The following is a 26,970-nucleotide window of genomic DNA, read 5'->3' on the forward strand; positions in this document are numbered from 1 at the left end:
AAATACAAAATTTGGAAGACCTGTGTAGAATAACACTATGTTGAGGTCTTCACACAAGGACGCTTCGGACATTTCCATTTCCTCTTTTTGCTTTTTCACCGTGAGGAGCTCAACGGATAGTTTGCCGTAATCTTCCTCTAGCAATTGGAGGTCTCTGCTCGTGAGCTCAGTTTGGACTTCTGCCTCTGGAAAAAGAAGCAGATCAACAGAATTGCCTTGTGAAACTCAGGACATAATAAAATTGAGAAACGCTTAGACTAACAAGCTCGGAAATCGTATGCACACGAACGTGTCATAGTAGATTCCAGAATGGCGGCCCATTGGAGTGGGCTCATCAGGCTCTAGTTCCGAGCCTGTGGCATGCTCAGGTGTTGTTACAGGCCCCATGGACTGTTGCACAATGCAGCAGCATGTGGCTTATTCTTCTGTCGCCGTTTACACCGCATGCAACGCGTGGATGTAACCACAGTAGTACGGTCATAACGGCCGTGGCCCAACCGCAGACTCTGTGCCCAGTCCGGATTTCCATCATCCATCAGATTGGCAGGCTTCCCTTTGAAGGAACACACATGCAAATGCATTAACTGCACATGCACTGTGTATTAATTGCAATGTAAAGCGCACAGTTAGCAATCTACAAAGCTTTGACCAGCACTTTCAGAAAAAGCTCGTCTGAATGCCGCGTGTAAACAGTCAGTAGCAGGAAAGAGAAGTGGCCAGGCGAGTTAGTTATAAAACGGCGTAATCCGAAAATGCCCTTACCTTTGACGAAGTGAAGACCGCAAACACGGACATACTTCTCATTCTTCAAGTCCTTTCTATTTATCCTTGCCAGCCAAATGCTGCGGCGCTGCTCAGACAAGAGCCTTGTTCGTTCACATTGGTTCTTAATAACCGCAGGCAAAATAAACAGTCCGATATGTGGCTGTGCCTTGTCTTTGGTAGCAAGAGAATCGCTTCTCGTTCTGCAGCCAAAAATGGCACTAATTCTTGTAGTGAACAGACATTACACCATTGTTACTGTGGCGGGAAAACTGCCCCGCGAGCCTTTATTGACACTTGCTATATCGCTCCCCTTGTTGATTATTATCAACTCTGTTTCTTTGACACTTAGGTCACTGTCTCACAAATACTGTTAGCGCCACAAATTTAAAAACGACTGAGCTGCACTAGTGTTCTTATACTGCGCGTAGACTCGTTCGGGCGGCGGGCGGCGCGCACGCAGGAGCCTCCAAAGAACGATGCTCACTCGTTGGGTTCCGTTTTGAGACTAGGAGTTTATTTGCAATAGAGTCAGAGCACTTGAAGGAAGAAAACAAAACACACACAGAGGGAAAGAGGGTGAAGGAAAGCGGGGGGGGGGGGGGGGGGCACTGAAAAGAGGCCACCTGCAGTTTCGGCCCGACCAGGCCCATGACCTTGAGGCGCAGTGTCGTCTTGCGGCTCCGATGCGCGGACCTCGTAGTTTCCTGGAAGCCGGCATGCTCCCCTGTTTTCTGCCCTCCGCGCTCCGGAACTAGGGGACCATCTCCTATTTTCTTCATCCTCCCCCGCAATGAGCTTCAGCTCATTTGTGCTGGATGTGGGACATCTTCGCTTAGGAGTTCGGAGCCTTTTATCCAGCTCAGGGCAACGGTCGAGTCACTCCAGCAGTGCATTGAAATAGCTGTCACATTCAGCTGCTGAAGAAGCGTTTTGGCCAACCGAGCTCCTCTTAGGACCCCCATCAGCTCCAACCGCGGTAATGAGAAGCGCTTTAATGGCGCCACCCTTGCTTTAGCCATCAGAAGAGATACAGTGAAGTTGCCGTCTTCATTTGTTGTCTTCGTGTAAGCAACGGCACCGTAAGCTTTCGGGCTGGCATCGCAGAAAATGTGAAGCTCCGGCTGGGCATGCCCTTCTTTCAAGGCGACTTTACGAGGTACGGAAATGTGGCAATGCTCAGGGAGCTGTTGGCACCAAATGTCCCATCGGTTAAGTACATCTGGAGGCAGTTTCTCATCCCAATCTGTACCTCGCTCCCAAAGGGTCTGAAACAAGATCTTCGTTGTAGTAGAAATTGGTGCGAAGAAACCGAAGGGGTCGAAAATACGCGCAGACGCCTGCAGCAAATACCTCTCTGTGTCTTTCCGCGATCTCAAAAATTCTATTAGGGTGTTCATCTCAAACACGAAATCGTCTGGGTGAGGCCTCCATTCGACACCGAGGATCTTGGTCATTGTGAGCTCCGGCAAGCTGCCTCGTCCATTCTCATTTTCGGATAACATCGTCGAAAGTTCAATCGAATTCGATCGCCACTTGCGTAGATGCATGCTTGCCTTGTGCACAATGTGCTGCGATTCTTGGCAGATGCGCTCCGCCTCCTCAACTGAGTCAGCGCCTGTCACCAAATCGTCCACATATAGGTTGTTCTTGAGTATATTCGCTGTCCTCGGATAAACGTCTTGCACTGACTCAATGTGATACCTCAGAGTTGCCGCGAGCAAAAAGGGGCTTGATGTTGCCCCGAAGGGCACTCGTGTCATTCGATACTCCTTTATAGGAGGAAGAGCTTCTGACTGCTTGGGAGGTCGCTCGTACCAGAGAAAGCGCAAGGCGTCGCGGTCACTTTCGACGAGCTGCACTTGGAGGAAAGCCTTTTCTATATCGGCCATGACAGCTATTCTGTTGGTTCGAAACCTGATTAGGATGTCTGGGAGATTTGGGTTCAAATTTGGTCCCGCAGAGAGAACATCATTTAGCGAAAGCTCGCCTCGTGCGCTCGAGGAGGCATCGAAGACCACCCTCAGCTTAGTTGTTTCGCTTGTCGGTCTGACAACGCCTCGATGCGGGAGGTAGTAAATAGGTCCCTTTGGGGACTCACCATTTTCGTCGACCTCCTCAGCGTGCCCAGCAATCAGGTATTCTCTCAGCGCTCGGTCGTAAGCTTGCATGTCGCCGTCGTTTGTTATCAACTTTGTTGTCAACGACCGAAGTCTCTGCGCAGCTATGGCCTTGTTATCTGCCAAATCTGAGGCATTTTCTTTCCAGGGCAGAGAGACCTGATAACGGCCATTTCTGTAGGTGATGCTTTCTTGAAAGCTTCGAAGAACTTCGTCTCCTTTCTCTGTGGTTCCTGTGTCAACGATTCCAAGATGTTCCAATTCCCAAAATGACTTCAGCTGCCTGGAGAGGTCGTCGTTTTCTTGCTCAGTGGTCACCAACACGCGCATGACTCCGGTGGCTGTCAGACAGGTCGTCGCTGTGTTTCTTGCCACTCTACCCTGCAGCGTCCACCCAAAGATGCTCTCCACGGCGACAAGCTTGTCGTTGACCCACTTGACACTTCCAGTGGCGACGTCCCAGTAATGGTCAGCTCCAATCAGGAGAGAGACTCCGGTGTTATGTCGATGGTCGTCCGGGGCCAGGTCAGCGAGTTGGAGCCCCTGGTCTGCAGCCAGGCTGGTAGCGGAGGCGTCAGGTGGTGGCAGGAAGTCCCCGGAAATCTCTGGAACCTCGAGGGCCTCGATTCTTATTACGTGGTCGTCATGTCGGCTTCGTAGACACAACTCGACTCTGTTACATGTTGTGATGTTTGGCGTAGTGGTCCCAAAGGTGTGAATGGCGAGACGTTCTTCTCCCACCACTTGAAGTTTGAGACACCGGGATACCTCTCGCTTTACGAAAGTTCTCTGGCTGCCACCGTCAAGCAGAATCCTCACCAAGGCGCGCTTCTGTTTCGATTCCGCCCATGCTTGTGCTGTCTGTAGGAGCACGCTGGGCGTGCAGCCAGTCTGTGCCACCTGTAACGATGACTGCACGACAACCTCGTAAGGTGCAGAACCGTTTCTTGAAAGGGGTGGTGTCGACTTGCTGAGATCGCAGACGCCAGTAGCGTGCCGGGCGGAGCATTTCGCGCACTTGAGCCACTTTGCTGTTCGGCAATCTGCTGCTCGATGATTCATTTTCGTGCATTTAAAGCATCGTCTTTCTTTGGCCAGGATCTCTCTCTTGGCTTCTGGCGCAATGGAGGCCACGCAGTCTGCCGTAACGTGGTCTTCTGCCCCACAAAATGAGCATTGTGACTCGCTGCCCTTTACAGCGAAGACGGCTGCAGATGGTGGCTTCCCCTTAATGCTTGGCTCCCTCGGTTTAACATCCCTGTTGAGTGACTGTCGGCTGCTGCACTGTGCTCGTTCTCTGCTCTCCACTTCCGTTCTCAAGAAATCGAGGAAGTCTTGGAGCTCGTCTTGCGGAACGGTTGAAGTGGCAGCCTTCCTTCGGTAGTATTCGAGGCTAAGCTGATCTGGGATGCTCTTCCGAAGGACAGTCAGCAATAACACGCCGTACGTGCTTGATGTCACGCCCAGTGCCTCGAGGCTTCGGACTCCCGACTGTACCTCATCATAAAGGGTCCTGAGCCTTTCTGTGTCATGGAGGTTGTTTACTGGGCGAACACCGAGCAAGCGAGACATGTGTTCTTCGATAATGACGTCTTCTCTCCCAAATCTTTCTGTGAGGGTCCTGATGGCAATTCCGTAATTTTCATTGCTTAGGGATAACCCTTCGATAGCCGCTGCCGCCTTCCCTGTTAGATAACTTGTCAGGTACTGAAATTTATCGATTGATGAAAGAGAGTCATTTTTGTGGATTGTTGAGTCGAATTGATTCCAAAATTTCTGCCATGATCTCAGATCTCCACTAAACTTGGCGATTTCCAACTTCGGAAGTTTGGTTGTTGCCGATGGAAGCTGGCTCGTGGTAACGCTGGCGTGAACTGAAGGCTGAGAACTAGGCTCGGAAGGGTTCCCCGTTACTGATGGAGTTCTTGACCGGTCTCCGTAAGAAGTTTGGTTTCGTAGGGTTCTTTTTATTCTAGTTTTCGTGATGCTAATCTTCTCGTTGTAAGCAGATACGGCGGCTAATTCTGCGTCGAGTTCCTGTAGGTCAATTTTCTTCTCAATGCTGTCGTTAACCGACTTTAGCTCTTCTGCTTGCTCGATAAGGAGGTCAAATTGTTCTTCAAGCTCACCGCTTTGTGCTGCAGGCTCTTGTAGGAGGGCGGTGGCTGCTGCGATGATCTTTTCGATGGCTTGACGTAGCGCGGCTTGCTTCTTTTGGAGTCGTTCCATGGCGTCTTTGATGGCAGTTGACTAAGTTCCCGGGTTTCGGCACCAAATGTTGATTATTATCAACTCTGTTTCTTTGACACTTAGGTCACTGTCTCACAAATACTGTTAGCGCCACAAATTTAAAAACGACTGAGCTGCACTAGTGTTCTTATACTGCGCGTAGACTCGTTCGGGCGGCGGGCGGCGCGCACGCAGGAGCCTCCAAAGAACGATGCTCACTCGATAGGTTCCGTTTTGAGACTAGGAGTTTATTTGCAATAGAGTCAGAGCACTTGAAGGAAGAAAACAAAACACACACAGAGGGAAAGAGGGTGAAGGAAAGCGGGGGGGGGGGGGGGGGGGCGCACTGAAAAGAGGCCACCTGCAGTTTCGGCCCGACCAGGCCCATGACCTTGAGGCGCAGTGTCGTCTTGCGGCTCCGATGCGCGGACCTCGTAGTTTCCTGGAAGCCGGCATGCTCCCCTGTTTTCTGCCCTCCGCGCTCCGGAACTAGGGGACCATCTCCTATTTTCTTCACCCCTTCAGGAGGCATGATGAGAGATGATGATGATGAAAATGTTTATTTAAAGCCACAGTGCCTTAGTTGAAGGGAAGGCTGATCGGGTCCCTAGTCCGGGACGCTGTTGGTGAAAGCCGCTGCCCGTGCTCTGGCGACGAGGGCTCGTTGTTCCTCGAGGTCGGAGCTGGACAGGGCCGCCTCCCAGCCCTCCCGCGTTGGCTGATTTATGATGTCAATGCTGTCATTTTTCTGACAAGCCCATACCATATGGTATAAGTATGCCTTCTGGCCACAAAATTTGCACTGTGCCAAAAAGGACTCGGGCTCAATGGCGTGAAGCGTAGCTGGATTCACGTCCTGCAGTGCAATAATATCTGGTAATTTATCCAACGATTCTACGTATTGCTGTAGCGAATCCCTCTTCTTTCTAAACCCCCGGCAGTTCCACTGCAAAATCTGCAATTTAGGAGGGTGGGCCATGTTGAACACTAAAGGAAATCGCGCTTGGTGCGTCCACTCCGGTGTCGGGCGAATCATCAGCTGCAAGCTGTCTATTAGCCACCTGGCCAGTTAATTTTGGAACCTTCGTCTGCGTACACTTCGCAAGCTCCTGAAATTTCCGATCGATTCTGATTTCAAAGGCTTGCAGCTTAATCAGACGGGGCTCCAAGATGCCCTGTAAGACCCGCTCTACCACTGCCTGAATGCCCCTTTCAATAGCTGCCTGAACGTTTTTCTCAATAATAATTTGTAGAGTTCCTTCGAGGCTCGCCTGTATATTTTGCGTTATGCGAGCTTCCAAACGCGGAAGGTTGTTCAGCAAACATCGCTCCACAATAGCCTCAATCCTGGCTTCTTTCTCTCTGGCACCGGCCCCCTTATCGGTCTCAGTCGCCACTGCGTTACTGTTTCTCTCCTCCTCCTCCTTTTTCTCACCCTGGGGGACAGGAGTTAGTGCCTGCTGAGTAGCAGGGAGGGAAGCATCCTCCTCCATTGCAGGTACGCCAGGCGTTTCTGGCATATTTTCTCCCCCTGCCGATGTTCTCAGTTCCTGACTTTTATACTTCACTAGATCCTCTTTTAATCTGCTATTTTCCTCCTCAAGTTTCTCCAACAGCCAACGTGGGAGGCGGGGAAGCGGCAACCTGTGCCAAGCTCACCTTGCTGCCCGTGGTTTCCTTCGATCCGGCTGTTCCCGATTTCTTGTCGCCTGGACGACCGCTTCCTTCAGGCCCCTGCCGGGACGCCCCCATTGCGGTCTTCGCTGCAGGATCCGCTTCTTCTGTGGTTGTGGCCCAGGCCCTGAATTCTTCCGGTCCTCTCTGGATTTGACGCTGGTTGCTGGATTTCCTTCCGCCCGGCTCCGGCACCATTCCTGTATTTCGAGGTGCAGTCTGAGGAGTTCGTGAGATGTCCGCCCCCACACACTAGGCATCGGGGCTGGCACTCGTGCCCCTCTTCTTGGACGATGTTTCCACAGGCCCGGCAGAGCTTATCTCGTGGATTAGGGCAGATGTCCGCTCTATGTCCCACTGTTCCGCAGCGGGTGCAAGCTGGTGTGGTCTTCCGGTAGAGATGGACGGGCACAGCCTCTCCCCAGTAGAACACGTTAAACGGCACTTTACGGCCCTCGAACGTAATCACCGCCGCGTTCGACTCTCCTAATTTCCTCACACCCACCACGGGAGTGCCTGGCGAGTAAATAGCTTGAGCAATATCTGCTTCGGAAACTTTGGAAGCCACTTGAATTACTCCACGGCACGTATTTTCGGGCATCTTGAGGTAGACTTACATCATTTGTAATTGGCCGCCAATCCGTAGACTCTCCACCGCGAGGACTTGCCGAATAAGTGCTGCGTCTCGAATTCCAACAGTGACTATGTTCTGATTCCACGCTGGCCATATTGCAAGTGCTTGTGATTTGCATTCGATGCCGGCAGCAGCATATATAGCTTCTCCTATCTGATGGGGTACCCTTGTAATTTGACAAATTCAGCGTTCCCTTGGGTTTCACGACGACAACAGAGTCCTCAGTGCTGAACTAGGTGACTCTGCTTATCCCCTGTCAATGGGTCTCATGCGGCTGTACAGAATGGCCAGTTGACAACACAGGAGGTCAAGTTCAATGAAACGCGAGGAGCAGCAAGGTCAGTAATTAAGCGAGCTTTTGCTCAGCTGAAAGGAAAATTCAGAAGGCTTAAGTACCTTGACATGAAACCCACTGTGAGAACGAGCAACTATATTGCGGCATCGTGCCTTGTTCACAACATAATCCTTCAATGCGGACACATTCGGTGATGATGACAGCACCATGGAGGAAGATAGTGATGCAGATCCACCTCTTGATGATGAGGACAGAGAGGCTGCGGACAGCCATGCTACAATGAAGAGGGTTTCAATAACTTGCTTCCTGTGCAGAAAGTAGTGTTAAGGTTTACAACGGGCAGGGTACTTCCAGTCTCGAAATACTATTCATGCAAGATGCATCGCACACGCAAGCCCTATGTGGTGAAATTATTTATTGTATACATGGGTTGATCATTTTTGGCCAGAAGAACTCTCACTGGCAATAAAATGTTGAACACAGTGTCTGGATGTTTTTTCCGAACAAAATCTAAACTGGGCGGTACCGGCCTGTACAGCGATCACTGACTAGACTATAAACTGAGAAATTGCACAGTATTCAAACAGCAAACTCATACAAAATGAACGAAGTGTTTGCCCCAACATGACACACAAAAAGAACATCACAAAGTTCACTGCTGCTTATCCAGTGCTGCGAGGCATTTCAGCATATGCAGTTTAAGCCTCTGCATCTTTAATTGCTGCTGGTATCGTCTTCTTTCTTCATCCTGCCATTTGTGCAAGTTCAATAGAATTTCCTCCAATACAGCTGCCGGTGTTCGGCGACGCTTCACATTTGGTTTGCTTTTCTGGTGCGGGGCACCATCATTTCTTGAGTTCTTTTCGCAGTGCACATTGTCTTCTGTTGTTGTCGGTGGTTCGTTGATGCTGCACGGGGTGGCCACAGCTAATGTGCAGGCAGCTGAGGTGGAGAGCTCTGGGAGCTGGCTTGACGCCACTGGAGCCTGGTACTGTATGCTATTTGCAAGCAAGTCATCCATCACCTGGAACAATGCCCTCTCCTTTCTTTCTCTCCCAATCTTCTTCTCGTGCTGGTGGTGCTTGTCATGCGTGCGTTTGAGCCTTTGAACTTCGTTTCACAGTCCACAGCAGTTCGTGTGTACCCGTGCTTGCACATTTCTTCACTAATTTGTTTCCAAATGTCTTTCCTCTTTCTCTTTCTGTCACTGAAGTCTTCTTTATGATTCTCATAAGATGAAATCAGGAGAAGTACCTCGGCATGTACCCAACTTGAACTTTCTTTTGGGAGACCTACAGCATAAAGGAGAGCCCGCATAAGAGATTAGTAACAGAGCATGAAAACCATTTCAATTAAAAGAAAAGAGGCATTACTCAATGTTGTGGTTATGGTCGTAGTCATCACTTTCAGCAGTCCAGAGGGAAAACTGGTCCTCTGTAAAAGTCATTCAGTCATGGTGTACCTAAGCCTACACCAGGGCTCATTTAAGAAAGGATTCTATTTGAGGCTAAAAAAGTGACAAAAAAGAAGAGGTCTTCGTCGCCGTGTGTGTCAAAAATAGTGGCAGTGAATACCTCCAATAACCGTCTGTGTCGCGAGTACAGCAGAAAACTAACCCAGCAAAAAGTGAAAGTTCATATCCTGTCACAATTTCTATCATAGTGAAAATGCAACTCATGAAATTTAAACAGCTTTCATATATTATAATATTCCCTCAAGAACCCTACTGCTGCAAGCACTTTGGCAAGAACAAGCGATTGCCTGCACCAAATACTTATTTATTTATTTATTTACTCAGGTTGCCTCACAGGCTCCAAGAGTTGGAGTATTGTGTGAGGGGGGGATTACATAAATAGGGGTAATAACAGGAGCATGAATAACATGATTATACAATGCTGATTGACTGTTAGTACTCATTAAACATAACATCATTGCACAATGCTAATTGACTGTAGTACTCATCATAAAACAAAAAAAAACATCATTATACAATTAAGCAAACAAGGGAAGGGGAATGAGGGGCTCGTTATAAATATGACAGAAGCCAACAGCCACAGAAGCCAAGGGGCTGGCGGAAGCATAAGAGGGTTCTCACGCAGCTTCCACCCTCTCCGTTCGATGACGTTCTACGTCACACCTGCGGAAACTCGGGACGTTCGACGTCCGCCGCTTATGAACGTGGGTGGCGCTGATGAACACACTCAAGGTTAGGTTACTTGTAAACATAAATACCACCGAAAGCAGAAGATTTAACAGCCGTCGCCGTAGCTCAGAGGTAGAGCACCGGACGCGTAATTCGGAGGTCGTGGGTTCTGATCCCACCGGCGGCATGTGGTTGCTTTTTCTTCTGCTTTTCTAATCAATTAGCTTTAAGCGATAATATATTCAGTAATATTCTAAATTGATCAACACCACAAAATAAATAAATAAAAAAAAAATCCCCTGTGCCCCTTGGCTTCTGTGGCTGTTGGCTTCTGTCATCATTATACAATAGTTATTGACCTGTCAGTAATCAGAAAAAATGGCTGTTATTTCGGTCCTAAAAGAAGCTGGATCACGAATATTGACGATGTGTTCCGGAAGACCATTCCAGTGAACAAAGCGGATGAATTGAATGCAACGGTTTTACCTGAAAGGCGTTGGAAGCTGAGATGGTTGTTTAAACGGCGCGAGGTGCGGTGAGGCTGCGCAAGAGGGAGAGTCGGATGATTAGTACTATAGACTATCTTGTGAAATAAGCAGACTAGGGCAATTAATCTTCGTGATTGCAAGGTACAAAGAGAGAGCGATAATTTAATGTTTGTGATGCTTGAGTGACGATCATAATTTCTGGAGATGAGAACCAGCAAACGACAACACAACGCATTCTAACTGAAACACGAGATAATAGGCATTAGCACTGCTCTGTGTCCTATCCACAGGATGACAGCAGCATGTAACATGTTAGCGTGTCCTATCGACATAATTAAATTGCCTAAATGTTGCCTTCTAGACTGTTTGTGTCAATACAAAATCACATTTTATGGCACTGATCAAAGGAAGTATTCAGAGATGCATTCGGTATCATTTTGAAAAGGTCATATGACGTCAACTTCTCTTATTATACCGATTGTTAGGCAGAATAACATAGTGAGCTTGCCGTGAGTCGCTGCAGCCAGCTGCCCTTATTTTAATTTACATCTAACTACAGTTTCGAGGTCAGAAAGAGCAAGCAACTCACTTCAAAAACTCAAGAGTTGGCGAACATCGTCCTTGAAATGGGCTGAGATAAGTGGCACAAAAGCGTCTTCTTTTGTTCCTCTGTTGCCCCTACTTTCCTCCTGCTCCGTTTGTGCATAGTAGTATAGCACCTCCTTTTTCATAATGGTTTGAGGTGGTTGGCCTGTGCAAGAGCGCAGAGTGTTGTTTTTTCTTCAGATATGGCCTGGAAATAAACTCAGGAGATGAGTAAAACTACATTCGCATTCATTATGAAAGGTATCATCAACAGACTGCATCTGTCTCAGGTGGTGAAAAATTATACTAAGAGAGAACTCTTCAATTCTCTTGATGGTGACGGGCGCGAGCACTGCAAATGACTGAAAAGATTCATAAATGGCTGGCGTGATTGTCAGATAACTTTACCACAGCGCTTCGATTTACATGTATAGAAGTGCAGCATAAATGCAGGCTCTTGATAGTGACAAGCACTAGCACTACAAATGAAAAAGCTTCATAAATGGCCGGCGTGATTAGCGGATAGCTTTGCCACAGTGCTTTGATTTATATGTATAGAAGTACAGTATAAATGCAGGCCACCCGAAGAGTTTGCAAGAATTCAGCACAAGTTTCCTTAGTGTCCATGAAAATTTAAATCTGTTTTGATACAGGCTGCTGCCGCCCTAGTGGGAGAAAGGTGAAGTAAATGTGTAGCATTGATTCCTGCAGGAGACTAAGCCATGGCTATTCTCCCTTTCTGCAACATGTGCCTGCCCACAATGAAGACGTTGCAGAATTTCACACCAAATGAAATTACTGTTCTCTAAAGCATTGCTGCCAATGTGATTTGGAGCAGTGACTATATCATGATGTAAAAAAGCACTCTACCCTTACTAAATTATAATTTGTTTTTAATAATCTTATTAGGTTTTAAGCACCAGATTAATGACAAACATTTCTGACCAATACAGCAGTAGCAACCTTCACCTTTACATCTTTTCCTAGCAGCTGGTCTGCATGTCCATAGAAAAACTGGGCATGGTAAAGCAGAGGCCACTGTTCTTTGATTTCACTCGTCTGGTGCACTGGATCGTTCGAATTGATGTAGTCTCTCTGGTCACCTTATGTTTCTTGCATGTATTGGAGCGCCAAAGGCAGGTTGATTTCTCTGGCACTCTTGAGGCCCTCCTGCCTCAAAAATCGTATTTTCTCTTCAATGCTGTCACCACTTGCATCCAGGATTGGTTGCCAATTTAGCACCCGTAGTAAACGTTGGCACGCTTCTTTACATGTCGGTCCAGTACTTGGGATGGTCGCCTTTTGCGACCATGGAACGTTGGCACGCTTCTTTGCATGTCGGTCCAGTACTTGGGATGGTCGCCTTTTGCGACCATGGAACGTTGGCACGCTTCTTTGCATGTCGGTCCAGTACTTGGGATGGTCGCCTTTTGCGACCATGGAACGTTGGCACGCTTCTTTGCATGTCGGTCCAGTACTTGGGATGGTCGCCTTTTGCGACCATGGAACGTTGGCACGCTTCTTTGCATGTCAGTCCAGTACTTGGGATGGTCGCCTTTTGCCACGGGTTATATTCTCCACTCTGTTTTCCATTTGCTGGAACAGCGAGTCATATCCACGGCCTAGCAGGTACCCGTCCACACCCCTGTCCTTTTAGTATGGGGAATTCTTTTAAAACAATCTCAGCCAAGCTTCGGATAAATTCTCTTTTGGGCCATGAGCGTTTTGCCATCATTTGCCCAACAATGCATTGTACAAGGTCCCGCCTTTCTTTTGGGCGAAGAAGTGGACGGCCTGGCCTCAGGCAGGCTAGCACGTTTTCAGGAAAGCTGCCACTGTCAAGCTTAAAGCTGAAATCAACCTGAAGTGCAGCAGTCTCCCCTCCGGGGCTTGAAATACACACACTCTGTGTGCCTGAGGGGCCTGCAAGTGAAAGAAGTATTTGGCAACACATTAAATTTGCAGGACAACTCAAGGCGCATTCCCTACAAGCAACTAAATAATCCAGCAAAATGATGAGGCTGGTGTTGCCGGCTAAGAGTGGACACAAAACTGCACAAACTTATATCCTGATTTGGAGCCATCCATTCAGATTGAAATAATATAACATAGTTATCATAGGATTCAAACTCTACAGGGTCTTGAATATTTGGGGGCCGGGTTTTAAAAAATTCCTATGTAAAATCTACTACCCCATTCGAGCTGAAATAATGTTCACAAAGTAGCGAAATGTGGTCTACGTTATCTGATAAGTGATTCAACATCGGTACTTGCCTAGATTTTCCAGAATGGATGGAAAACTGCTCTCGGCGGCGTGCACATTTTTTGCAGAAGCGAGTCGAGGAGCTGCGTTGACATGGTGCGCCATCTGTCGAGCGGCGAGGCGACCGCCATCTCCGGCAGGCGCGCCAACGGCCTTTCTGGGTTGCCTCGCCGCTCGACAGATGGCGCACCATGTCAACGCAGCTCCTCGACTCGCTTCTGCAAAAAATGTGCACGCCGCCGAGAGCAGTTTTCCATCCATTCCGGAAAATCTAGGCAAGTACCGATGTTGAATCACTTATCAGATAACGTAGACCACATTTCACTACTTTGTGAACATTATTTCAGCTCAAATGGGGTAGTAGATTTTACATAGGAATTTTTTAAAACCCGGCCCCCAAATATTCAAGACCCTGTATATATTTACTGGTTGACCACTGTATAGCTTGAGATGAGCATCTTCTGCACAGCTTCCTTGTGCTGCTCGCAAGTTTCAAGATTGGGTCGCAACATTTTGTTCAGATATGTAGTCACGATCTGCACTGGCGATTTCATGGTGAGTGCATTATCCGGCCAAGTGGTGATGCCCCTGAAATGCTCCTCACAAGACTGTAGAGTGCTCATGACTGCATAGTTTGGATAGGGAAGGCTGTTGCCATCGCAAACATATTCCTTGAGCGCAGTTAAATGTGCATGCTCGCTGCTGCTGGACCCCCAGACTGCGGCCTTGCACTGCTCACACGAGTTAACCGCTTTGATGATGCTTTTTATCAGAAAGCCACCAATGTGAAACAGGATGGCACAATCAGCTGATGATAGCGCCTCAATGAAAGGTATTTCCGCGTCGTCAATGTCTTCTACTTCGGCTTCGGTGTGCTCTTTCAGGCCTTTCGACAGCGTGTCAACAAGGTATTGCCCATCGTCGACTTCATAGTTCGTTGTCGTCGGTGTGTGCAAAAACTGACTCACGCAAACAAGCTTCAATGCACACTTCATATCTATGCATTCGGAACCGGCTTCCTTATGCGTACGACAGAAAATAGGTTTTCAAGGCAGCCCCGCAGAATCCTGCTAGCATGTCGGCGCGGTGTCGCGACTGCGGAGAAGGCCTAACTACACCAGTGCTAACCAATGCTAACAGCGCGACGTCCCTGTCTTGAGCGTCAATGCTGCAACATCACACAAACTTCCGACAGAATTCATCGTTTCATTATTAGAAAAGGAGAATTCCACTCAGCGGTAGTGTTTGTTGAGGTTTTCAAGTTTTTGGCGAACTTGCTTCGCAGTGTACGGGCCTTCTCCCGCCGGCAGGCCCGAGTTCAGCGCGTCAACCATGATGCGATATATGCGCGCGTTGCGAGTGTTTGAGCGCAGCGTCGTCAGATGATCTTCCCATATGCGTATCAACGCCTCTGTCATCGCCACAGACCAGATAACACGCTTTGGGGAAGATGTTTCGCTGGGAGCCGAGCTGCAGGCATCGGTAGCGTCGGACATGGTGGCGGCCATATTGCCAGTTACTAGGCTTGACTGAGGTAACTGAGGTGGCCAGCCTCAGTTTGCGGTAACCATGGTTGGCAGAATAACTGTGGTTATCTGATGACAATAGATTGGGTCTTGCCTAAACGGCGGGCGTAGAGAATGCAGTGTTCTGGATTCTGGGGTATCAAGTACTCCATGATTTCCTCCTGGGTCTCATCCATGTACTGGTGGTGAATGATACCTCGGACGTATGCGCCTGGTGGGGCCAAATAGGTGGCAACTGGGTAGCTTGTCGGACCCAGGATGATTTCCTGTAGCTTTGTGTAAGTGATGGCGCGGTCCCGGTTCGGGGTGCTAAAGGTGAGGGTATTGTGAACGAAATTCACCCGAAGGCGGTCCTCTGCGGTATCGGAGTAAGTCAAACGAAAGCTTGAGGTGATTGCTCTACGAAGAGCGTTCTCGCCCCAGGCACGCAAATTGAGGCCCCCGCGAGGGCGAATGATGACTTTAAAGTCTTCAAGAGGGAGACGTGGCAGTGACGGTGCACCTCGAGGTAGCTTACGTGACGTGGAGGGAGGTAGCTGCTGGGACGCAGTATGCTGGGCGGACGCGGAAGGCGTCTCCGTCAGTGGTGGCTTGGGAGTGCGTTTCGATGAAGAAGCGGTGGAGCCGCGTTCATAGCAGCGGGCTACGTAGGCCCAGTCCGTGGGTATATAATCTTGAGGGGCTAGATCCTCCCCCTCCACGGTGACGACGTCCATGCTTGGCGAAGCACTGGGCCCGGCTGCGAAGCAGAGCCTATCGCCAGCGGTGGTAGGCTCAGCGAGGCTGGCGCTGGGCTCGGTGGAAACAAGTGTCCATGCAGGTCACAGAAACGGAGTGCCGGTCCCGAAATTGGGCTGGGCAGGTGCCGAGCACCTTCGTGAACTTCGGGAGACACAATAAAAGTCGGCGGAAGGTCAAAAGTCGGTCAAAATAGGAGAAATGGCCGGAGCCCATACGCACACGCGTCTGCACACCAGGCCAGGAACGCCGACCTCAATATGACTTGCAACCTCAAGCAGCGTGGCCGGAGCGCTCCCCGGAAGCATGGTGGGGCCGACAAGCGACGAGCTTGAAAACGAAAGGGAAAGGATTTTGCTATTCCAGCATTCATTCTTCTCCCCTGCGTCGTCTGCTTTTGGCAGTACCATGGCGTTATCGTATCGCCGGCGCTTGCGTGACGAATGCAAGGCGCATGATGCAGTTGATTTTGTTGTCTTCCTTTTCTTATCATTTTATTTTAATTTATCAGTCGCAGTGAGTGTAGTTGTCTTCACTGTTTGTGCCGGTGTCGGAAGAGCTGAGCGCATTGCTGCTGCGAATATGGCTAGAGTTCCGGAAAGCGAACGTTTACGGATTGTAGAACTTTCCATGAGGTCCTACACTCAGCGCAGAATTGCAGAGATTATGGGGCGGTCAACGCACACAGTAAACCGCATCGTGCAAGCGTATCGGAACGAAGGCCGCATTTCAGATGCTCCACATAAACGGTGCCCACAGGCAACTACAGCGACAGAAGATGAAGTTTTGCTCGCGGCAGCTTACGCTAACCCGTTCGGCACCGCGCAAGAGTTCTCGCATGCTGCAGGGGTTTCTGCATCTATCTCAACTGTGAAGAGACGGTTGGCTGAAGGTGGTCTAAAGAGCCGGGTGGCCGTGCAGAAGCCACAGTTGACGCAGCAAAACAAAGCGGCCCCCCTCCAGTTCGCCAATGAGCACAGTGGCTGGAGTGTTGACGAGTGCAAAACGGTCGTCTTTTCAGATGAGTCGACATTCACCACCGTCTGGGACCAAACACGGCGGGTTTGGCGTCCTGACAACGCTCGCTATGACAAAGAATATATTCAGAATGTCGCTGCAAGCGGCAGGACAGCGGTCAATGTATGGGGAGCCATGTCGTGGGAAGGACTCGGTCCACTGGTCCGAATTGAAGGCTCCCTGACCTGTGAAAAGTACAGCGAGATCTTGGACTATGCATTGATTTCGTATGTCTTGTATGGCTCGTTTCCCGACGGAAACTTTTTGTTTCAACAAGACCTATCCCCCATCCACACAGCAAGGCGGGTCAAGACATTGCTAGAAGAACGTGGTGTACCCCAGCTTCAATGGATCCCTAAAGGTGCGGACATGAATATTATTGAACATGTCTGAGGCCGAATGAAGAGCACGTTATGCAAACAAAGCCTCCACAGTGCATCCCGCGACGAGTTGTGGGTCGCCGTCCAAAGAGCGTGGAACGCCATCCGCGAGGACGCGAGCTGTGTTGAAGCCCTCTATGCCTCCCTTCCATCGAGGATGCCTGAAGTAATCAGCGCCAATGGAGGGATGACCCGCTATTAAGTGTGTTTAGTTTCGGTTTTATTTCTTTTCTTCAAGCGACGGCCATCATTCTGCCTCATTTGTTTACATTTCCTTGCGGCAAATAAAACTTTCGGTGACTGAATTGCAGGCCTTCCTACGACTGCTTGCTCCAGTAGCTCACTTCTTTAGTTTATAGCTACCTCACCGGCTTTGACATAAAACCGTCGGCCCCAGCATGAAACCACGCTTGTGCAAGGCTAGACGCGCCGGTGCCTGTGAGAAATGACGGCCTCAGATTCCGTTGAGCAGACGTGGGGGATGCACGCTGGAACAGCCGAATCCTTTCCACTTAGTTTTCAGGCGCGCCGTGCTTCCGAAAAACGCTGTGGCCACATGCTCGCGGGTTGCAAGTCATATTGAGCGCGATAGTACTTGCATGTCTTGCGAAGCGTTCCGTAGCCCGGAGACAGCGGCATAGTCCTCGAAGCGAGACTTCCATGAAGACCAACTTGCAGGGTTGCAGAAGTCGAACGCGTCTGTCGGCTGCAGAGTGAGGCCTAGCCACTGGGCCTGCTGGGCGCTTTCCGGGAGCATCTTTTTGCCGTTGACGGTCGTTGAGAGCTGCTTTTAAGACTGGTTTTTCATGCTGATCCCACTTCTGACACCATGTTGTGTGGGCGTTCCCGTGCTGTCGTGCCGGGAGGCCGTGAGAAAGAAAAAGATAGCCAGGCAACCACTCCGCTCCAGGACCAAACACAAAGTGATTTATTACAAACCACCTAGCTGCGCTTCAGCTTAGAGGGCGCCACTATTAAGTTCATAGGTGGCGACGCCAAGAATGGCTTGGGGCAGTAGTGGTCACCAAGAACAGAAAGAACTTCTTGCAAGGTTTTGTCTTGCGGTTGGGCGGGCTTCACGAGATCCCGCAAGAGAGCATACGTTTTCTGTCCACAGCAACTAAAGAAGACTGACTTCTTTTTTTCTTCTGCGATGTCATTCGCGGTGAAAAAAGCTTTAAGGCGATCAACGTAGCAAGGCCACGCATCTCTCCCTCCTCCGTCGAACGCTTCGAGGCTGCCGAACATTGGCATGACGGAATTCTTGCGCGTTGAACTCGTCAGAACAACAAAGAACTCACGTGCGCAGAAGGGGCGGAGGAAAGACGAACTTGAACTTGAATTTTTCTCCTCGTCGCCACTTGTAACGAGTTAGTGGACCGAGCAGTGCCAAAAGGCGGACCGGCTCGGCGGTCGCCGTCAACGGCTAGGCTCCAAGAAACGGACGATGATGCACCGCGCTCCACTGCGCAACGAACAACCGCTCCTAGAGTCGTGTCCTCTTTATTATCTTGCTGTCTCGCAAGGTCTATTGCGTCGGCACCGGGTGGCGCCACGAAACAAACACGAAATCGAAACTGTAACTGTGACCACGTTCGATGAAGAGAGTTGTGAAAAGTACGATAGCCCGCTAGCTTGGAGGTGGACCCCGCCTCTTGGATGGCAATTATTTCTGAGCGATCTCTGTGTTGCAGAAGCTGTTGGAGGAGAGCGCGTTTACGGGTGAACCCCCGACAGTTTCACTGCCAGAGGGTGAGACGGGTGGAAGTGTTATTGCGAGCCATATTGGTTGAAGCGTTGTTCTAAGAGCTGTATGCGCGTTTCGACCTGCATGAAGCGGGCATCATGAGCTTCTTGTGTGCGTGTCAACCTATCGATGGCCTGTGTGAGACCCTGAAGCTGCGTGAGGACTTGGGTAGAGAACTGTTGAAAAGTGTTATTGATAGAGTCTTCAATGTTAGCCATGCGTCTGTCGAGGCGCCTGTCTAATGAAGGCGAGATTGTGCAAGTTTTGCGTTTGGGTGGAGGAGGCTCTTGCATTGAATCATCCTCCTCGGAGGCAGTGGAAGTGGTGGAGTGGGTTGGGTAGCTGGTGCGTTGGTCTGTGCGGCCTGTAATGCTGATATAAGATTTGAAATTTCTAGTGCTTGCTGTTCTGTGAGAGCTTTAAGTTCATCTATCTCACGTGAGGGAGAGGTGGTGGTTGTTGCGATGGTGGTTGAGGGGCTCTATCTACCCAGCCTACCTTGCCCTCTTGTTCAGGGTGTCGCTGCCGGGAGCCCTGGAGCGGGATGGTCGGGATCTGGACCTGGAGGGTGACTCTTCGCGCCTAGTCCGACTCCTGGCGTGTCCTCGATCCTGGGAATGGCGGGAGGGCAGCCGAGGGAAGGAGTGGGATCTGCTCCTGGAGCTGCCCCGGGACTCTTTCTGCTCCTGGTGCAGGTCGAGGCGGCTCTTGCGTTGCGTCTCTGTCTTAGCTTCCTCCTCGGACTTGCGAATATCCTCTCAGCGGCGTTTGTTCACAATGTATGGTGTACGGTAACTTTCTTTGTAATCCTTGTCTCCCGTGGGATGTGCGTCCCCGCAGAGGCGGCACCGAGGTTCACAGGCGTGGCCTACAGCGGGTTTTAGCGCCCCGCACGTTCTGCAGCGTTGATTTGTTGAGTTGGCGCACACATCGGCCCGATGTCCGGGCTCACCGCATGCGTGGCAAACTTCGCAGCGTTTCTTGTAAAGATAGCACCGAAAGGGTACGCCATCGTAGTAGATCCATTTTGGGATGCGTTCGTCTTGGAAAGTCAGTAGAATAGACGCTTTCTTGCCCATTCTACGAGGTTAGAATATTGGAGGGTTGCGTGGGTCGTCAAAGTTTGCGTGGAGGTCCGCTGTTGTATACTCGAGGTTGATACTGTGCACCACTCCTCACCCGCATGTTTCCGGAGCCGCCGCGTACAGAGACACGGTACATCTTGTTGATGTGGAGAGTCTTGATATTCAGGAAGTGATGCGCATGTTCCTTACTTGCTGTGCTGACGATGATCGTGTTCTGTTTGTCGTTAACAAAGAGTTGGTCGAGGCCCTTGCCGTCGGTGTAGCGTAGTCCGGCTGCTGCCTTTACCGCGACAAAAAGCCGGGGAGCTGATGGCTTTGAAATTCTTGTGGGGTGATATCCGTACCTTCTACCACGTCCATGGCACGAACGGAGAGCACGCCCTGTTCTATGAGGAACCTATACTGTAGTCCGTGCCGGTGGCGGCGGCGGCCGTCTCGGCTGAGGTTAGGCTTAGCGAGACGGGCGGGCGAGGTTAGATGAAAAGCGCCGAGAAAGTAGAAAATACTCCAGTTCTTGCCTTGAAAGTGGTATTGATAGATGTTGGAGCACTTCCGATGTCAGTTGTGATGATTGAAACGTTGATCCAAGCGAAATTTTCGCCCAGCCAACGTACTTTGACAGGAGCCCGTGTGAGCCAACTTATTCCTTGACTGAACGGCGCGTTCCTCCATTAGTCTGGGAAAGTTGTGGGGTTGGAGCGGGTGTCAGCGCAGGGGCCGCAGGTACCACAGCAGCCGGCAGTTTGCCCTGTGCTTCTATAGCTTTGCTCAGAATCTCAAATTGTGTGACTTGTGAGCCGATTGTGCGGAGTGAGCGTTCGATGTGTGCTTCGAAAGCTTTGACGCAAGTTTGACTGAGGTCGCAGCTTTCCACGACTTTAACAAAACGCGCCTGCCAACCCTCCGCGGGTGAGTCAATATCGGACGTTGCTTTGCGTTTTTGTGCGGATCGGTTGGGGCAGCGATATATCCATAGGTACTGTTTCAGGTGATGCCTGCTGATACGGGGGAGACGGAGTGATTGTGGCCGTTGGCTTTTCGAGAGCCTGTACTCTGAGTATCTGTTGTTGGATGACTGCTGTCAGTTCCGTAATTGCTTTGTGTGTGTCTAGAGTAGTGGGAGTCCCTCCGTACGTACTCACCGGTTCTTGACGTTCTCGTAGATCGGGTAGAGATGGTGGTAGCCCAGGTGGCTGTTGCAGAGGCTGAGAAGAGGCCCGCGTCTGCTGGACGACTGCAGGCGGGCCGGGTATGGTCCGGGATGTATCCTGAGACCCCATCCGTGGAGCGGGAGACTTGAGCGGTGGAACTCGAGCGGTCTCGGGGCGGCCGCTTCTGCCTATCGGAGCGTTGCCGGTCCCATCAGCTGGTGTGCTGGAGCGTGACCCGCTTGGCGGTCTCTTGAGACGTCCCGAGTTTATCTGCCTCAGCATTTTGGATTTTGTCCCACTTCCTGCGTTTGACTTCGTAAGCAGTCCTGAAGATTTCCTTGCAGCGACTATCGCCCGTGAGATGTTCCTTGTCGCACAGGAGGCAGATTGTTTGCACGTGTGGTCGCTGGTAGGATTGGATAGTCCGCAACCTCTGCATTTGGTAGTTGTGCTTGCGCAAATGTCGGCTCGATGACCGAGCTCGCCACAGCGATAGCACACCTCGTATTTCTTCTTGAATAAGTTGCACCTGTGGCGACTATTGCAGAAGTAGACCCAGGTAGGCACTTGGGGCTGAGCGAATGTGATGAGTACAGCGGTGGTGTTCCCGAGCCGCCGAAAGTCCACAATGGGTGGGTTACGGTTGTCTTGTAACTCTGTTTGAATTGTATTTCGATCCAGTCGGAGATAGACGCCGCGAATCGCACCGCGGCTCGAACTATCATCTGGAGCGCAGTAGACGGATATCTCATACGCCTTGTTGTCGACGGTGATCTCTTTGAGTTGCATGGCCCGTTAAGCTCTTTCGACGACTGGGTGCTGTACGCGAAAGTATTCTTAGTCAGGTTAGCTTGTATTAGGTCTTCGTGACGAACAGCGTCCCTGGTGAAGTGAGCAGCCGTGCAGATCGCTTCCAGTAGGTTGTAATTTTGGAGCGTAGCAGTCCGCCGCGTGGGCGCACAATCAGCTTAAGAACGTTGCTGGGTAAGCGAGGCTGGTTCGAAGCTACAGATTTCTTGGCTAGTAGGCGTCCTCGCTGCCGAGGCGCGAGTTCAGCTGCCATCTTTTTCGCATGCAGCCCATGATTTGGGACGCTTGGTTCGGTCCCGCTTTGTCTCCAGGGGAATCGGGCACGGATGGCCCTGATGTTGTTCGCGCTTCCCGGAGCTTGTTAACTTTAGTCAACCAATCACTGGCTGCCAATTCTTTTCGAGAAATTGGGATGCCTTCTACGGTGAACCTCATGGCGAAGCACGTGCACGGTCCACGGTGCTGCCCAGCTGGCGAACGCTGCTGCGACGCAGGTGGCAAACGCCACTGCGACGCGGAGCTCCGTATTCTTCGGCGCTGCGCGGTAGGCCTAGCGAGGCATCTGGCTTGGTCGCGGTGAAAAGATGACCTAAAATGGTCAAAACTCGTCGTACGTACTTCTGGTTGGTGTCCCAGGATTCCGCTCGTCTTCAGGAAACCGGTGATCTGGATGTAATTATGCTAGGATCTCAATGTTTAGAGTGAAGGCACGAAATCAGCGGAGTTCGTACCCCCCCCCCCCCCCCCCCCCCCCGCGAGTGCCGAGGCCTTCTCCTAGTCTAGGTGGTTCTGCCCCGGACCCCCCGGCCCTAGTCTTAGGTTGAGGCCCACGGGGGAGCAAGCTACCACCCTTTCGATAAATAAAGTTGATTGACGGACTGACTGATTCTGCGGAGTGTCCTCTTTTTATTTTTTCTTTCTCTGTCTTAGCTGCTGCTTGGGTGTCGCCAGGCTGCACCGTTGGTTCCCTCCCGTCTAGGTGTGGCCCCCACAGGCTTCTGCTCCGGTTCCGTGGCCACAATGCTTTCCCCGTCTACGGAACGAGGGCCGTGGACGCAAGCATCGGGAACGCCGACGCTACCAGTTTGCCCTTGTTGAACCTTTGTCTACGCCTTAAAGACAACAGACCACCGACGCCGAGCTACAGGTGACGCAGCAGCTGGACATCTGCCACATCCTCTGATCCGCCGCGACCGCTCTCCGAGGTCGCAGGCAGCGGGAGTGGTCGCACACCACGTCGGCTCTGCCAATGATCGCTGTTATTTGCGGTCCTCGACTCTTTCCCGAAGAAAGCTTGGCACCATTGTCTCCGGCAACCTAAGTGGCATCCGTGGATACCACGTTTTCCAAGGTGCGCTGAATTTTGTTCCACATTCAGTGCTTTGAAGACCTCGCCCCACCTCTGCGGCGCTAAGCCTAACGGTGGCAAGGCCTGCGCTGGCTGCGTTCGGGGTTTCCTCTGGGATTCCCCGGCTATGGCGGTCCAAGGCAAAGTCACTGGATACGATCCCACCTTCATAGGGATCGTTAACATGGAAACCATCCAACATGAGGAGAGCCTCTTCCCAGCGAGGAGGAATACCTCCAAGACATGGTCCGCGTTTGGCGCGGACGCAAGGAGACTAAGGCCTCCAGGGACGCCAACACGGACGCCAGCCAGCAATGGGTGGCGGGACGCTCTGCACATGTGCAGGGCGAGAACGCGCAACATGCAGCTGTGCAACAAGCAAAACAGCCCCGGTGGCGGCCGCAACACACGCCCCGCATCGGGAAAGATGAAATCATTGTGGTGCTTAAGCTGTGAGACACCATTGACCTGAAGGCTACCTTAGGTCCTGGACAAGCCGGCGCTGCCGTTCGCAGCATCCTCGGGGACGCCGCAAGTGTGGGGCTTGCAGTATGGCCTGTGTGGGAGCAAAATGTTCTCGTGTGCACACTGCAATCAGTTGAAGCTGCGGAGAAGCTGCTCCGGGACGTCATGCTGCCGGTCGGAGGCCACAAGCTGCTATTCCGGGGCCACCCTAAGCTCTCCGGCGAATTCTGCAAGGGCGTCATCACCGTCTCCCCGGACGAGACGTCAGAGAGTGTCAAGAAAAAGTTCAGTGAGCACCCCAACGTAGTATCCGTGCGCAAACTGGGCAAAACGTAGGTTGCTGTGGTCACCTTTGCGGGGACAAGGGTGCCGCGGACCGTGCTTTATAGTTGCGAGCGTCTCCCCGTCCGCTTCTATAAGAAAACGATCCCTGCCTGCCGTCGCTGTGGCACGTCGGGGCATCAGGCTGGCGCCTGCCCGCGGCCGCAGCCTGGACGCTGTGAACGCTGTGGGGCTCAGGTTGCTGCTGCTCCTGACGGTGGCCCAGCTGAACATCAGTGCTCCCCGTGCTGCCTCATCTGCGGAGGCAGCCATCCCACTGGGGCGCCTGGCTGCGTGGGCAAGTACCGCAAGGTCATCAAGCCGGGACCCCCACCCGCCCCAAAGCAGAAGCAGACGCCGCGACCCAAAAAGACCCAGACGCCCAAGGCCGGACCAAAGCAGGCTCCGGGACCCAAGCCCGAACCCAAGAAGGCCCAGTCCGGACCGCCAAAATTTGTGAAGTCCGGGAACCCGACGAGGCCACCGGAGTGGAAGCGGTAAGTCCGATTAGTTTAATCTGGAGCACAGTCTTCTCGCGTAATTTTGGGCCTTCCTTTGCTGTGCTGATTTTGGATGCGTAGCTGCAGTCAAACAGGCTAGGAGCCGGTGGGAAAAGGCAAGAAACGTGAGCTGTTTTCGTTTTTTCTTCCCTTTAGCCGACTGACGTTCGCTTGGAGTATCTCCTTTGTTACAATCTTTAGCCGATTTGGGTCCGTTGTACATGTGCATGGTTTTAGCAGTAATGCAACTCGACTGTATGTTTTATGCTTAGTGGCAGTTGTGTTGTGCCCTGTTAAACCTGTTTTGAGCATTGGTTTCGCTTCTTTATATGTGGTACACCTTTTTCAGCATTTGTTTCCTTTTGTGCATATAGACTTCTCAAAATGTAAAATGATCTGTTCCTCTTCATGTACTGGAAATGCATTCCTTAAAAACCGCGCATGCTTTCTTTGCAGGTCCGAGAACTTGTGTAGCTTGGGGGGGAAAATTCAAATGTCTCTGGCATATGTAGTAAGCAATCAGCTGGCAGCAAAGTTCTCATGGGTTGGAAGGAAAAACAAGCTGGACTTTTCAGCCTTGAAGATGTCCAATGCAATTATAAGTAAGCCAAAGACTACTGCCTGCTTAAAAATTTCAGCGGGGGTGGAGAGCCAGTTGCAAAAAATTGCATTTTGGTGGCCTGTAGCAGCAGCAAATGTTGTACCTCTCTCCTCATTGTAAGAATGAAACTTGGAGAAAAAAAGACATTTATCCCCGTTTATTTACAATTTTTTTCTGCTGGACACATGAGCATGAAAAGGATTTTTGCAAACCAGTTCAGTGCTTGCCTCTTGCAGTGATAGCTATATAAGGAACTTGCTAACTGGTGTTGCATTAACCTCTGTTCAGATTCTGGCCAAATAGAAAGTTATGCAGGTAGACCTCAGTGATAAGGGCCATGGAGGCTCTCTGAAAAACATTTCATATGTAGTCATGTGATTCATTTGAGTTGTCATTGATACTTTGCCCTGCATAATCCTGAATAGAGTTTTCATTCCTCTTTGTAAGGTTTGTGAGTATCTAGTGGAAGGACATAAGTATCCTTATGTTATAAGTAAGTGCCCTTCTATTGGAGCTATTTTGTGCTGTTATAAGTGGGTTTAGTGGTTTGAGTTACGTTGATAACAAATTCTTATAGCATTACTGTTTTAAGAGCCGCCAACTGTATATACTCAATTTTATTATAATATGTGTATTCTTTGTTACAAAAACTTTTTTTTGCTAATATCGTAATTTGTCGCTAGCAGTGCTTTAGTGTGTGGCGAATGCTATCACACAGTATAAATACAAAATTTTAACAACTTGGGGTTTTTATTTTTAGCTGCTGCAGGGGAGTTTCCACAAGGAAGTAGGGCCAGCGTCGAGGAGTCAATAAAATCATGGCTGAGACATGCGCCTGAAAAGCTTTCCGGAAGTCAAAGACGGAAGAAATCAGAGTCTTCTGCCGACCCATCTGAAGGTGTGTTTTGTGCAAACCATAATCATTAGCAGCCATAATTTGCTTGACTGATCAAACCCAGCCCCACTTGCTATTGTAGCCTCCTGCTCATACTTTAAAATGTCAACCTCTACTTTTGTGATCAAAAAAGAAGGAAGCTATTTTTGTGCATTGCTCCACTACAGTTCTACAGTGGCAGTTTCTGTTAAAAGCTTTGAACCTTATGAAGTTGTTAAAAAAGTATGTTTACAGTTCACGTCAGTCAAAGTGTGTGTATATATATAGCTTGAGCATTCTTCAAGAATACCTGGCTCTGTCAGTACGCATGGACATTATTGGTGGCTTGGCAAATTCTTTATACTTAGTTCTTTTTATTCTCTTCCAGGAAAAAGTTGTGTTAGTCTTCAAAAATTATAATCCCCCTCCCCTGCATAGTCTCGTACCATAGCATCCTTACTAGCTCGTATGTACAGTTGTGCCTTGTTAATGGTTATATGGGCACTTCGGTTCCTGACAAAAGGTGTATGAAGTGACTCATTCATTACAATGAACCGTGAAGAAAAACACTATAGTTACGGTCTGCTTCCGTGCATAGTGGCGGGCTGTGAAGTGGGAATCGGATAATCTTGCAAGCTTATGATTGTAATCACTAAGTCTTTTAAGTAATGCCGTGTAGGTTTAAGCCCGTTTGAAGTGCCTAGAGGCTGCGGGCTCATCTTGTCTCGCTTATTGAAATTTTAATGAAAGTCAGAGGCGTCAGAATTAATGCACATATAATTTATGATGGTTATTTTTTGCTTAGGTAACAAAAAAAAAACGATGCCCAGTGTTGGTCTCGACGCGCCGTCTGCAGCGACGACAGTTGGCGCCAGCGGGACTGGGCTACGTGAATAACGGCCGGTTTCAGCACGCTGAGTGTGTGTGTGTATTTGTGTACGCGTTTGCTTCCGGTGCCCCGTTCTGGGAATTGTTTTGGTCGCGCACACGTGCGCCCGCCGGTGGCTCCTTACCCTCTCCTTCGAGGTCGAGAAACGGCCGTCGCCCCCTCCTTCTCGGCCGAGAGACACTGCTGGCTAGCCTTTGCGGCAGCCTTTGTCGGCGGCTGCGGCGGTGGGAAAGCGTGGCGGCGCAACCAGGGGACGGAGGCCCCTAAATCGTCTGTCGGCGGAAACGCGTCTGTTTGGATTCTCAAGTTCGCTCAAAACCGACAG

General features: G+C 50.4%; 2 protein-coding genes and 1 pseudogene across 2 annotated transcripts in view; 2 read left to right on the plus strand and 1 right to left on the minus strand.

Annotated features, from left to right (window-relative positions):
* Positions 1 to 26,970, plus strand: part of LOC149332960 (BTB/POZ domain-containing protein 1-like) — a 123,667-nt gene that overhangs the window by 37,804 nt on the left and 58,893 nt on the right. The window lies entirely within an intron of this gene.
* Positions 11,842 to 12,887, minus strand: LOC149332963 (uncharacterized; annotated as a pseudogene).
* The window catches only part of LOC149332964 (uncharacterized), a 38,692-nt gene continuing 36,146 nt past the window's right edge, over positions 24,425 to 26,970 (plus strand). The window contains exons 1-2 of the mRNA XM_089558517.1: positions 24,425 to 24,883; positions 25,643 to 25,780. Of these exons, the coding sequence (XP_089414643.1) occupies positions 24,673 to 24,883; positions 25,643 to 25,780 (349 nt within the window). The 5' untranslated portion in view covers positions 24,425 to 24,672. The remainder of the gene's footprint in view (positions 24,884 to 25,642; positions 25,781 to 26,970) is intronic.

The sequence above is a fragment of the Amblyomma mixtum genome, chromosome 8, assembly GCF_055824585.1.
Source record: "Amblyomma mixtum isolate Tamu chromosome 8, ASM5582458v1, whole genome shotgun sequence".
NCBI classification, from domain to species: Eukaryota; Metazoa; Arthropoda; class Arachnida; order Ixodida; family Ixodidae; genus Amblyomma; species Amblyomma mixtum.